At 38.2% G+C, this 14,320-nt stretch overlaps 1 protein-coding gene across 2 annotated transcripts; it reads left to right on the top strand.

The window, feature by feature from the left end:
- Positions 1-205: 205 nt before the first annotated feature.
- On the top strand, positions 206-14,320 carry LOC133444365 (ubiquitin-conjugating enzyme E2 H). Of its 2 annotated transcripts, XM_061722102.1 has the most exons (7): positions 206-477; positions 7,242-7,318; positions 7,530-7,604; positions 7,723-7,762; positions 8,160-8,212; positions 11,061-11,189; positions 11,501-14,319. In XM_061722102.1, exons 1-7 carry the CDS (start codon positions 425-427, stop codon positions 11,623-11,625), a joined length of 552 nt encoding a protein of 183 aa, XP_061578086.1. In that variant the 5' UTR covers positions 206-424; the 3' UTR covers positions 11,626-14,319. The 2 variants fall into 2 exon arrangements, with proteins under 2 accessions (XP_061578086.1, XP_061578087.1); XM_061722103.1 differs by lacking the exons at positions 206-477; positions 7,242-7,318 and adding an exon at positions 900-1,055 and having other exon boundaries at positions 11,501-14,320.

Here is a 14,320-nt window from a genome sequence, read left to right as displayed (position 1 = left end):
ATCCACTCCACATAGAAAAGCACATTCTCTATTCATGAGCTCCACTAGGGGAGACATTCACAAAAAAAAACGCTGCAAGTAAACCATACACAGAAATGTAGTCTTCCTTTGCGGCAATGACCGCATCAATCTTGTTTGAGGTTTAGTAAACAGGCCAATGGCGGTAGTGTTCCGTTCTGGTGGTGTATTTCTATGCTCGGGCCCCTCCTCCTCCAGGCTGGCCAGAGTCTCAGGACAGGACGACAGGGCAGAACTGGCCAGGGCAGAGTGCGATGGTGCAGGCAGGACCTTCTTCATGGATGTCGGTGGGAAGGCTGCTGCTAGTGATCTAGAGGGCTTGTAGGTTGTTATTTCCTACGCTGAGAAGGTTGAGGTATCCTCCCAGCAGCTGCAGTATTTTTAGATCACTTCTGAAGGTACAAAAATGTCGTCTCCAAGTCCGGGCAAGAGGCGAATGGATACCGACGTGGTGAAACTGTATCCTTTAACAGCACACGAAACAAGCTGGAACTTTTGTTCCACGTCTTTTTTTTATAAATGTCAGCTGTTTTGATTGTGACTAATTACATATTTCCCCCGACAGCGCCGTGTTTGTGTCAGTGTTGAACACTTTGCTGCGGGCGTTAGCTGCTTTAGCAGCGACAGCGAGGCTTTTATCAACACTGCTGCTTTCACCCACTCATCCTCGGCGCACAGGGCAGGCTCAGGGCGAGGGTCGTCGTGGTTTGTGCCGACGGTGAAGTTTAAAGGGAAGACTGTCGCCCTGCGAGCTGGCTGGAGCCTGTTAGCCCTGAGCATCGCTTAGCCTTAAGGCGGATTTATGGTTCTGCGTTCAATCGACGCAGAGCCCACGGCGTAGGGTACGCGGCGACGCACACCGTACGGAGCGCGTCGCCGCGTACTCTACGCCGTACTCTACGGCGTAGGCCCTGCGTCGATTTAACGCAGAACCGTAATTCAGGCTTTAGCTCCTCCTGGTAGCCACGATTACACAGCCTGACAACACATAATGAGCTACAAACGAGGGATTCTCAAGTTTATCAAGCACTTCTTTGGTAAGACGAGTGTATAATTGTGTGATATGACACCGTGAGGGCCTGACACTAACGAGAACAATTAAGGTCGATTAAAGACGATCTTTGGTGTTGAACATTTAAAAAACAACAGTTTTTTTAAAATGTATCAACCTCAAAGGAATGTTCATCAATACTTTAAGCATGTATGCTTTTGTGAAATAGACACAAACTGTCAAAAAGGAAAAGAAAAAAAACAACAACTCCACAGTACAGTCACACTAATTGAAGACAGATTAACAAAAATATATACTATAACGACGAATAAGCCACTGACATCTATATAACGGGCATAAAACGGCCCTAAAACAAATAGTTTAATTATTATATCTGCTTTAGAATGTAAAAACGAATGAGTATCATACTGTCGTTTCATAATTTCCTTCACTATTGTTCTCTTTTTTAAATATGAAAAATACAACATGCTGGACTGATCTCGCCCAACTAGGATAGTGTTGTTCCTAAATGTTTTCATAGTATGTAACACATATTTGCTTCTATCAGATGAAGTTTCTGCATGGAGGGTTTTCCTGACAGCGTGAGCTGAATTGTTTTGTTTTTGTCCTGCAGCGAGATGCTGCGCTCTGATTGGTCAGCCTGTTACCATCCGGAACACGGAGGGCGGGGCTTAGCGCACAGCTGATCGAGGAACAACAAGCACGCTGTCGGGGCACATGCAGGGATGGGGGCTGGGAACAGGAGTTCAGGGAACAGGAGTTCTGGGCTGGGAACAGGAGTTCTGGGCTGGGATCAGGAGTTCTGGGCTGGGATCAGGAGTTCTGGGCTGGGAACAGGAGTTCTGGGATGGGAAGAGCCGTCCACGGCAGGGACAGGACTGCTCATGAAGGCTTAAAACTTGACTGGATGAGTAGTGAAAAATATTCATGTAACTTGACAAGCAAAAACACTTAATAGTTTCTGAGAGTTTGCAAGTTAAACTCCAATATATTTTGATTTGTTGGTTTTAACAGAAGAAAAAAAATGATCCAAGACTACGGAGGCTATGGAGGCATTGAATTTAAAGTTTGACATTTTATAAGCTAACCTTATGTAGGTGTATTGACATTTTTTAAAGTACTTGTAATGGTAACAAAGAATGAAAGAAATACATTTTGTTGTCATTTTGTTTTGTTTTGTTAAGATGGCTTTCACAATAGTTTTTTTTTGTAATTATAGAGTATTTTCTACTACATAAAGACAGGGATTTGTCATCTGGAGGATTATAGGGTTGCCATGAATGTGCTTGCATGTATTCACCAACAAAGACAGAAAATCTATTTCCACATGTAAAGTCTTTCATCTGAAAGAACAAATACTGAACATGAAAGACTAGGGCTATGATTGATATATTTTAACAGATTGAATAAACTATAGCAACATTGGCTATTGATTATAGGGTCAGTATTTTGCATAAGAATGGCGATATATATGGTATAAACCTATTTTAATTTATATCTCCTATTATAATAACCATACCATAGAACTCAAAATGTTTTGCATTCTCGTTCCATTCTAGCAGTATCAGCATTTACATCTGTTTGCTTATCCGCTATCTTTGCACTCATATGCAAATACCAATATAAAGTAGTTCATATTAACTGTTTTTTGTTGTTGTTTCGGATGTCAGACAAAAGGAAGAGTCAGACACTGACACTGAAATAAAGTTAATTAGGACTATTAATTGACCAGAAACCTCAAATTTTAAAAATGGCACCTGTAACAAAGTCTGTGATTAGATTGTGGCTGTACTGAAATATATAATGATGCCGAGAATGTTACGTCCTGTTTAGACCTGGTATTGATATCCATCCTGAGTGGACTGACAAGTGAACACCGCTAAGGGCCCTGTCACGTCATGACTATTTTTCTTGCCTATGCCAACATTTCAAAATTTCTCTAAAAAGCTGGTAAATGCTGAACTATCAATGTTGTTTTTCTGCTTTAAAAAAAAAGAAATTTTGGATGTATATAGAAGCATTGGTAACTTGCATGGAATATTTTGATAACATAAAATCACTTTTACCAAGTAATGCATTGCATGTTGCTGGCATTGACAACTTACCGTATGCTCAACGACAGTTTAATTACCCATAGTTGGTGGCAGCGTATCGCCGATGGTCACTTGTAGCCTATAAAAATGCTGCCGTTGAAACATTGTGGTATCGACATCAACACCACCATCATGCCCAAAACATTGAAGAATGCTGCCAAATAGTTTCTTGGCCGTGGGTCTAAGCATGGACGAGGACTCAAGGAGTATCCATCATCACCCTCACCCTCATGCTATTCACTCATATGTCAAGATTCTTTCTATAACCTTTCCATACTACAACTTATGCCAGCATGCTTCACTGTGCTCTTATCTTATGCAAAACCTAACCATAACTTATTTGACGTGTGCGAGCACATTCAGCAAATTTTTCATACGTCGGTATACGCTCGCTAAGATGTCTAGGTGTCGCAGGGCGTTAAGTACATTGGTTCACACTAGGCATTAAGATCCTCCTCATTTATATTGAGTGATGGGTTGTGATTGTTCAGGGCTTCCGCTTGCAAACCCCCCCCCCCCCCCCTCCCTCCTGTGTGAGGCAGAAATGCACTAAACCACACATACTTTTCTGAAAAGGAAAATAAATTAAAAGATAGGGCAGTGTGTTTTTCTTTATTACTTTTGCTAGTTGTTTCACAATTTAAATGGGATGATGTGAGCGTGTCCATCCAGCTGCACAAGTGCAGGCAGTTATGTACATTGCTCAAAGAATGTCAACAAATGTTGTTTGAATTGAGTTAGTACTTGTACTTAAGGCTGCCTCCATGTGGTCATCACTCAGTATGGACGTTAATACCAGAATTATACCAGGTATTGGTTCATGCTTGCATTTATGCAGCCAGACTGTTGTTGAAACTCTTGTTTCCTGGGCTGTTTTGACCATACACTCAGTGGAATTTACCCAAGGTTTGATTACCACATTGCTTTGTTTAAGGTTTGTTATTAGTTTGGAAAACAATATGCTGACAAAGATTTCAAGTTGACTACAGCATTGAAAATAAGTGGTAAGCAAGTCTGCAGCGCACCTTGCTGCTGTTTAATACTAAAGGAGAAGCAGGAGAGGGTGTTGATGAAGGTTAGGAGAAATGTACAGATCAGCATGACGTCATAGGTGGACCAGATGGTATTGTATACTCGCATAAGAAATGCTTGTTTACAAATAATATATACCATTCAGCCCCAGTTGGATATGAATCCTGTTTTTAACCTCTGCATGAAAGCGGTGTAGTGTGATTATAGTAAAAAAAAAAAACGTATTTAAAATAATATACAAGGTCCAATAAAAAGAAGCCTAGTTTTTTTTTTAATTTAAATTATTATTATCATTATCCATTTTTGTAATTGATAGTAGTTTAAAATCCTGTTCTGAAAGGGGAAAAAAATCTTGCTTGGATTCATTAATGTGCTGTTTTCACCAGTTTCCAACAGTACTTTAGTTATTGAACTATTTAAGATCATATGAAAGGCTGACCTTATGCAACACCTGCGTCATTGCACTGAGACTTCTTAGGATAAATGTATGCAAATAAAATAATTGGATACTTAACTACTTCAAACGGGATTTAGAAAGCTAGATCATTGTTGAAAAATAAACACAATGTACCGTAATCTAAGAAACTGACAAGGTCGAATTTTGATTGCAGTTTTAGCATATTGTGATTAGACATTAATGCTGTTTCTTATTTACCCCGGAGAGGAATGGCAGCACACCGGTATTGATGGCGTTCCAATTGCAAAGTTGGAAATTAACTTGGACACTGCTAAATAATGAACCTTTCCTAATGTTGGACCAGCTGTTGCTGCTGCTGCTGTGTGAATACAATTAGATGGAACTGTTAAATGTAAAATTAGGTGTGTTTACTTTGTAACGTGAGTAGGTGCTTCAGGTTTGTGAAGTCAGCGTAGTTGAGGATTTTCGGAGTTTCTGGAATTCCAACATCTTGAGCGGTTCAAGTTGAAAATTCCAACAAAAAACTGAAGGCACAATTCGATAATGCTGCCAAATTTACTTTTATTTCAAGATGTATTTACCCTGATATCCCTGCTGCCGTTTTAGGGATAGGTTCACAAAAGTACATTTTTATTTAAAACAGTGAAACTTCTATTACGGTCATGCCTAGGATTCACACTATTCTAGCAATTGTGATCCTTGAAAATTAACATTTTGTTGTACTGCATGCCTTGTACAGTATCATTTTGCAAACACAGCTGTGGCAGTGTAAGGCGGATGGGTAAATGCGTAAATATTTGGAACTGATGATGCAGTGGCCGTGATTGGTTTCATAATTTGCTCTTCTGGGTCACAACATGTCCTCCCCTGATTTGACAAGCTTTTATCATGTGACCATCACCAGAAAATAATAACATTCGATGCATCTTAACAACAGCATTCACACAAACGTAAAGACGGAGCAACAAGCGCTGCTGACTTTGTTGTCCTTGGTATCAGCTGCTACACAGTCAAAATCTGTATTTAGTAACACTGCAACTGCCTACATGTGTAGGAGTAAAGATGTGAGATATTTTTAGAATAATCACCAAAGGAACAAACAGAAAGGGGTATTTTCATCTGAATTTTCGGCTTTTTTTTTTCAGTTCTGTGAGCATTGATGTCTGTATAATACACGGTTACATGTGGATGGACATTTTTTCCGACACAGCATTGAAACAATATTGTGGATGCAGTTTGTTTTGAAACAGCATTTTGGGATTAATATGGATTAGTGTGGCGGTAACCTATGGATTTTATTTATATACCCATGGATGTCCCAGTCAGCATGACAAATCTTTGGGTTATGCAACAAAACGACCTCAAGGTTCTTTGATTAATGTCTTCTAAGATCCGCCAAGAATGCCGATAACGTTTTAGTTTTTTTTTCAACAAGATTTTTCCAGTAATTCCACCTAAACATTTTCCCATTTAGTAGCATTTTAAATTTTCAGCGTTTAAATTAGGTGTGAATGGTTGATAGACATAAAAACTAATGGAAGCATTTTTTTTTTCTCTTATGTCAGAATATGAATGCGGTATAGTCTGAGCAGCGGGGATGGGTTTGCTGCCTGTTTACCATACCACTTAAAGCTTTCACAGTTTTAGCTGGATCCCAGTCATCTTTCTTCCCATAGATCATTCTGACCATGAAAGATAAAAAATGGATCTCGGATCTTATTGAAAAAAAAAAATAAAAAAAAAGGCCATAGTTTTCTATGTCTGTTTCTACATCTTTACGTTTGTGCGAATGCTGTTGTTAAGATGCATCGAATGTTATTATTTTCTGGTGATGGTCACATGATAAAAGCTTGTCAAATCAGGCGAGGACATGTTGTGACCCAGAAGAGCAAATTATGAAACCAATTGGGGGGGAAAAGAATGTTTCAGTAAAAGCATAGGTTGTAAAACTAGTTTTATGTTTTGTTTACAGGAGCCTTTGCTTCAGTTTTCGGCCAACATTTTTCCATTGAGTGACTTTAAATCATCTTCCCTTGTGGATGCCTGTAGTAATTTTGCTTTCTCACAGTTATTTACTCCACCTGGTTTGTGTTATTTTTGCTCAGATAACAAATTAAATCTGAATGTTACCTTGTTTAGATTATTCAAATTGGATAAAAGGATTTATGACAGGATAATGAAATGGGTTTTTCCCAAAACTGTCAGACTGTGTCTGACTCTGTGTCGTTGATATTAAATACTGCATCTTTCTGTATTGCTTTCAATCAGCTGAATCAGTCTCATGTCTCTTAATGTCATCACATACTGTTAACTAACCAGGGCACTTTTTTGACTAAAACATTTCACGATTGTGTTTTTGCATTTTTGTTTGTATCTGGTGTGGTCGAAAACGTAATCTCTAGTCAGTAAAATCATGCCATGAGGTTGTTCTGTTTGTAAGACTTGTTTGTCAGTTGGTAGTATTTTCTGACTGTGGCCACTGCACTATTGATCTCATTGTCATGACGGATGTTATTGATCCCATGTTTGACCTCTGCCCGTACAAGCTCAGTGAAAAGAGAAAAATAGGGATTTTCTTCAAATGGATTTGATTAGGCTTAAGTTTTATACCTCTGTTGTTGTTCACTAGCTGTTGCTCTGACGTATCTTTTCCTTAACAAGTCGTCAGCATTGAGAGCAAGCATGAGGTCACTATCTTAAGTGGGCTCAACGAGTTTGTGGTCAAGTTTCACGGACCACCTGGAAGTAAGAGGCTTTGGCATTAATCCTTTGATTTCTTCATGTGCTGTATATGCTCTCAGCATTGTTTTCTTGTTAAATTTTAACGTTTCATTTAACATATTGGATATTATTTTCCTTGACATGTCTTAGAAGTATGTCTCATTTAAGATAATGTTCACATGTACATCATTTAATCCATGCATTATTGATCATGTTTGCAATATGTTTTTTTTAGCACCATATGAAGAAGGTGTGTGGAAGGTTCGGGTGGATCTACCAGATAAATACCCTTTCAAATCACCATCAATAGGTATAATTATTTGGACTCTGAACCCTTGAAATTCTTCTGTTTGTAGGTTCATGTGTAAGTGTTTATAAAGTAAGAGTTGTGTAAAAAAAATCAGATTTTTTTTCTTTTTTCTTTTCAGGATTCATGAATAAAATCTTTCATCCTAACATTGATGAAGCGTAAGTAGGAAAGCTTTAGATGCCATTTGGTTGTTTTGGATGTATTTTTATAGCTCATTTTTAACTAATCACTGTGATAAAAATGTGATATTGTCACAACAATCTTCCAGCTGGGAACACTGATTAAAGATAAATATTTACTTTACTGATCCTGTCGAAATTCCAGTATCACAGCAGCATACAACGGAATAGAAATACAGGGTTGAAAAAGTAAAAAAAAATATTTGTATACATATAAACACACACACATTTCTATGCGTAAATATTATATTTTCAAAGGACATTTTTAGCAGAATGGGAAACCATCATTCTACTTGATCCATGTCTTACTTTTCCCTTAAAAGTTGAGTTGCTAATTTGCATAATGTATTGACTGTATTGTGTTGTTTTTTCTCAGGTCAGGAACTGTGTGTTTAGACGTCATTAACCAGACATGGACAGCTCTGTATGGTAGGTTACAGGCACAGCCGGGATGGGAAAGTCATGCAAACTGTCACTAGTCACTTGGTTGAACTGACTTGCAGTAATAGCCAATAAAACTCAGACAAAGTGAGCAGCTTACACTGTACTTCTTCAGTGCAGCTTCACACAGAGCTTCTAGGTTTAATCGGATTAAACTATGGTGTTGCTGCTTGTATTGAGGTCATGCATTCAGCGTTGCCAGATGAGAAGGTCCTGAAACAGATTTTTAAAAATGTATTTATTTTAACTGTGTGGTGAACACAATATTTATGCAAGTGTTTTTAATTTAAGACAGCTACAAACTACTTGTCTCGCTGTACTTTCAGGACTTGGTGATACGCATGCAGTAACGTTCACCACTCATGACTTCATCAATGTGGGGGGAAAAAAATGGTTGAAAGTTCTTTGCTCCTGAAAAATGCATCAGAACCACAATTTTGTCTTCTAAATTTATCATTGGGGGAAAAAAAAGATTGATGGATGAGTGTATTTTGGTTATTTAGTGTGATATTGATGAAGTGAAAACTACACAGAGACTGTGTGATAAGTGGCGAGAAAGAGTATTTGAACAAATGGGACTATACTCTTACTAACCCAGTAGGATTATCTTGTAAGCGTTTCATTAAAATAAGACCGTGGTGTTGAGTGTTTTTATGAATTTAAATAGCTAGTGTAAAAATCACGTAGAAATACTAGTTTATTATTAGCATTAGTAAATGCGTTTACCTCAAAGAAAAATAATTATTTTAATGAAGAATCTTGTTTTTGTCTCTCTGACCAAAAGAGGACTTCCCAAGATGATATATTAATAGAAATGTTCCAAAACAGTTGTGAAATCTTCAGTGTCTCAAAGGCATTTAAAATAGTACTTGTCTGCCCAGAAATACTAAAGTGCACTCTTGGTATTTTTTATAGCCTCGTGGAGTCAACAGGTGTTTTCTATTTTTATTTTATTTTTTTATTCAACTTTTAGAACTTAAAGAATAGTTTTCACATAAATAAAGTTACTGACAATAATTCACCTCTGATTCTATGCAACCTCTGTACACTACCAGTCAAACGTTTGGACACATTCATATGAATGGGAACGTGTGTCCAAACGATTGACTGGTAGTGTACATCAAAAATGCTAATGACACAATGAAACTGTTTGGAAATTGTTTAAACGTCGTAGTGATTTGAAAATACTTCAAACAACCTTTCAACAGATTAAACTGTTCAGGATTTATGCTCCAAATGTTATCAGTTGGTGATGGGTCTGGACTGCAGGTAGGCCAGTTTAGCACCTGGTCTGTTACTGTGGTGCTCTGCTGCTTCAATAGCTGTATAACATGGTTCGACATTGTCTTGTTGAATTAAGGAGGATCTTCTGTCATAAAGATGTAATCTCAATGACAATATACCTCAATATGTAATACAGGCTGATTATCAACCAGTGTGATCATATTCTTCTTTATCTGGCAGGATGCGGTTCTCATGAAGTACAAAAAACTGACAGACTTTTGCTGTAGTCAAGTTCTTCCTGTTCCATCTCTGCATTGTTTACATAGTCATTAAGGTGTGATTGTGTCTTACCCCCGGTGATTGCCACATGATACAGGCTTTGTGAATCAGGGAAGGAGAGGTCTGATCCAGAAGAGCAATTCATGAAGTGAATATTTACAGCTCTGTCATCATTTCCAAATGTGGCTTTGTTCAATTATTTTTAAACTGCAGAAGTTGTCTTTACAAAAGGGAACAATGTCTGCAGCGAAACAGAAACTCTGTGTTTGAGGGTCAAATTAGCTGTGATAGAGTGGATGTGAGGCGTAGCAAAAGTTTTACATTACAAAATGAAAACATATTAATACAGATGTAACAGCAGTCTCTGGGTTTGGACCGTTCGGACCAGACTGGACCAGACCAGACTTCTGTAATTTCGGTACCGTTTTATAATAAACCTAAATAGATCATGTAAAATTCTCCCAAGCCATTTTAAACATGTCCAGCCTCTTGTAATCCAAGTAAAATTAGCACATATTTAAATCAATATATTTTAGGTATCAAAACTTAGACCAATTTGAAAACATGTAGGTTATGTATATATATATATATATATACCGTATTTTCTGGACTATAAGCCGCTACTTTTTTCATAGGTTTTCAACCATGCGGCTTATACAAAGGTGCGGCTATTCTGTGGATTTTTCTTCCACCGCTCGGGGCGCTCTAACCGGGATTAGAATCAAAACTAAGACAAAATAAATGCAAAGAAGAATACGCTACTTCTTCTTTAGAAGTAGGTAGATTTTACCTACTTCTAAAGATTTTAAACAGATAAATAAATAAATACTGGTTATTTTCTCTTGGTTCTGTCTCGTTTTTATCAGCAAAGTTGCTGCCGTGTTAAAAGACAGTGTTAGGAAAGGATCTATTTAGGTACAAACATGTACATCATTTACAGTTCAAAATCCTTCTGTACATGTAGTAAATATCTAATCTAACAACATAAATATCTGCGGCTTGCATATCTTTTTTTTTAAATAGAGCGGATGCGGCTTATATACAGGTGCGGCTTATAGTCCAGAAAATACGATATATATATATATATATATATATATATATATATGTATGTGTGTGTGTGTGTGTGTGTGTTTCGAATGAACAAATATGCACATTACTGGATAAAACTACTTTAAATTCACAAAATTGAGAGCTATTGTTTGACAAAGTTTGTGTGTTTGAAACAGTTTTAAATGTGTCAGGGGAAGAGAGACCCCTGCTGGCCAATGTTGCACCTGCACACGTTCATGCTTTGATTTCTATACTGACTAATCTTTCTGTCCACATTCCCCAGACCTCACCAACATCTTTGAGTCGTTCCTCCCTCAGCTGCTTGCCTACCCCAACCCCATCGATCCTCTGAACGGGGATGCCGCCGCCATGTACCTGCACCGGCCAGAGGACTATAAACACAAGATCAAAGGTACCACACTTAAGTAGATCTGCAGCTTTACAGGACGCTGCGTTAACCCTTTTCATTAAATCAGTGAAGAAACTATTTTTCTTTTTTTCCTCCCATTGAGCATGTAGACATCTTTAGGATCATCTTCATGATCAACTTTAGATACTTTCACTCACTATTCAAGGATACAGTTGCAAAGCAGTTTTAAAGCTTTACACCTGAGTATTTATAGTTTAAGCTGTGATTGTTTTTCAAATACAGTAAACTGCGACTCAACTTATCTGCTACGGACATAACCTAAATCTTTCTCCTTTCTTGTGTCTGTCTTTCAGAGTACATACAGAAGTATGCCACAGAGGAGGCTCTAAAGGAGCAGGAGGAGCGCAGGGGGGACTCCTCCTCCGAGAGCTCCATGTCAGACTTTTCCGAGGACGAGGCTCAGGACATGGAGTTGTAGTGAAAGCGGAGCCGCCTTCAAATCACAACAGACTGTCATTTCCTAAAGAGCAGAAACTTAGTACTATATTCATATTTAAACAGACAATTTTTTTACAGCAACATAAGGATTTTTATCGCTACATGAGGATTTGCAGTATGAAAAATATACCCATGTTTTGGGAAGTCATCACCACCTGCCCTTCCCCCTCCTCTTCATCCCAAGAGCTTGTCTAGATCAAAACGGGGGGCTTCATTATGTTGGCTGATCTTTTGTATCCTTGCCTGAGGTTTGTCAGACGGCTTGACAGGACTGAACCATGAGCGACCAGCACAGGAGGACAGCCATCAGTGAATCTTCACCACAGGCCCCATCTCTCCATTTTTCTTAGTTGTTTTCTTAAATCAGCATTTTACTTCATTATCAGCTGTCAGACAGTGCCGGATGACAATCCATGTTTTCTGAGGGGTGTGAAGAGCGAAAAACCACCTCCCTTCTTTTCACCCTCAACATGTTCCCGGTTCATTTTTTTCGCACTGGAGGAGACGCCATCAGAATGATCTTTTTTTTTTTTTTTTAAGAGTTGAAGAGGAGAAAGCCGCGATGCACTCGTGTGTTCTGTGCACAGACTGCAGACGGCTTCCAGCGGGACTGCCTTTTGGCACAAACCTGCAGACATGTGGCACGTTATCAGATCACATCAGCCGTGACGAGTCACGCGGACGCCACAGCGTGTATATGTGTGTGGACGCATGGATGTAATCCATTGATAACCTGTGTTGTACTGGCCCCTGATGCTCAGCAGAGAACAGGAGAGAGGTTCATAACCCTGATCCCTCTTTTTTCTTCAGCATCCAAGTCCTCCTCTTCCTCTCCGTTTTAGGAAAGCGTTTGGCATTCTCTGAGTATCTTTGTGTATCGTGGCATGACACAGAAGTAAAGTTTGTGTAGGCCTTTGTGGAGCTGTATCGCTGTGGGCATGAAACAGATGGCTTTGTGTGTCGGGGCTGGGTTCAGAGGGGATTCTTGTTGAATTTATCTTTGCCTATTGCTTTTGCTGAATTATAATAGGTGTCTGACTTGCGTAGGGATAGTTAATTTCTTTGCGGGTGGTGTATCCTATCATAATGTATCGTTTAATACTTATATAATACACAAGTTTAAAAACTACTTTTCCTGTAAAGTTGAGGAGAATTTGACATTTTTGTCTGTAGGGTGACTGTTCAGTGGAGTCATCTAAAGACAAGTCGCCTCCCTGCTTGTCTGCACCACTGTCATATGTAAGTGTGTCCTTCAGAAAACATCACCGTCGTCCAACCAGAGCATACTTTTTTCTCAACCTTACCCCCTCACTCCCGGGTCTTTCAGCAGGGTCACAGTTGCCATTTCATGCTGTTGATAGTTTTTTTTTCAAAATGATGGGACCAAAATGTTACAGACCTGTTAGTTTCATGTATCCCACAAAAGAGTACAAGTTCTCCTCAGGTTTGATTTGTGGATAAGAAATATAGGTTGAATTTTGAAGGTTAATTCACAACGTTGTTCAGTAATGTTAAACTCTAAAGCCACTTCAATTCAGGTTCTTCTCCTTCAGTGGATGCTTAAAAAGTTTTTTGTCCTGGTTTACTCACAATAAGGTTTATACACTGGTTTGAGTCAAAACGGTAGGATTCCAGAGCTGGGACAGTTATTTGGTAAATCTCGTGATGGTATACTGGTTCGTTTTTTTGTGTAGGATTAAAACTGGTAGTGTTTGTTACATACAGCCTTTGGATTGCAGAACAGTAAGCTGTAAGAGAAAGCAAAAACTGAAGCATATAACCATCAAAAGGGCCCATTTCTTCTTGTTTGAAGAAAAACTGATTCTTATCTTGGCTTATTATTAAGGCAAGATGAATAATATCTTTATTTTGAATATCAAACTTTAGGGGATTTACACCTTCTTTTTTTTCTAACATGCTGTGTAATTGTTTTGGTCAACAGTCTAATTGAAATGCTCCTGATTTTTACCAAATGTTATTCTTAGGATAACATGATGTCACAGTCAGTTTTCAAACGCAGCAAAAACAAACCACTGTCCAGCCTCTTTGTCATCTGGATTTGTCATTTTGTGTGTTTTTTGTTTTTTTTAATTTACACAACACACATTTGATGCCTATGATTTATATGTTTTAATTTTTATCTTTTAAGCCCTACGTGCAGGATACAGATAAAGATATCCGTAATTTTTAAAGGCAAAAAAATCAATAAATGTGCTTCCCTTGTAACTTGAACAAATAAATAAATTTGAAAAAAAAAAAAAAAAAAACAAGAAGTACACGTTTTTGTTTTTTATTTTTCACCACTACCATATATGCGTCTGACACTTATTGATTAAAAATTCTGTTTAGTTTGATTGTAAACTGATTTTGGACTCGTCATGCTGTGATGGATTTACAAACATAACAGATCGTTAAAGCGTGTTCTTCTCATATCCACCAGGTGGCAGTGTCTCCTAGACTAATGCTATGATCATGAGTGTTCAGAGGAAGTGGCTCTATTATAGATAACATTTGGTTAATAGTGTTAATTTTGGTGTGAACACATCTGTGGATTATATTGCTGAAGGTTTTTAAACCTTCCACTTCTGCAGGAAATAAAATGCTCAAAGCAATAAAATATGAAACCTCAATTCGTTTTTTTTAACCTTCTAAAGTGGGATCATATCTGTTACATG

Source organism: Cololabis saira, chromosome 5 (assembly GCF_033807715.1).
Source record: "Cololabis saira isolate AMF1-May2022 chromosome 5, fColSai1.1, whole genome shotgun sequence".
NCBI lineage: Eukaryota > Metazoa > Chordata > Actinopteri > Beloniformes > Belonidae > Cololabis > Cololabis saira.
Note: the sequence above shows the minus strand (reverse complement) of the source record. Positions and strands in the feature narration are given on the sequence as shown.

Coding starts and splice junctions, on each gene's coding strand:
- LOC133444365 (XM_061722102.1), top strand. CDS start 425: ATGTCGTCTCCAAGTCCGGGCAAGAGGCGAATGGATACCGACGTGGTG. Junction 7,605..7,722: donor TTTCAAATCACCATCAATAG/GTATAATTATTT, acceptor TTTTCTTTTCAG/GATTCATGAATAAAATCTTT. Junction 8,213..11,060: donor GACATGGACAGCTCTGTATG/GTAGGTTACAGG, acceptor CACATTCCCCAG/ACCTCACCAACATCTTTGAG.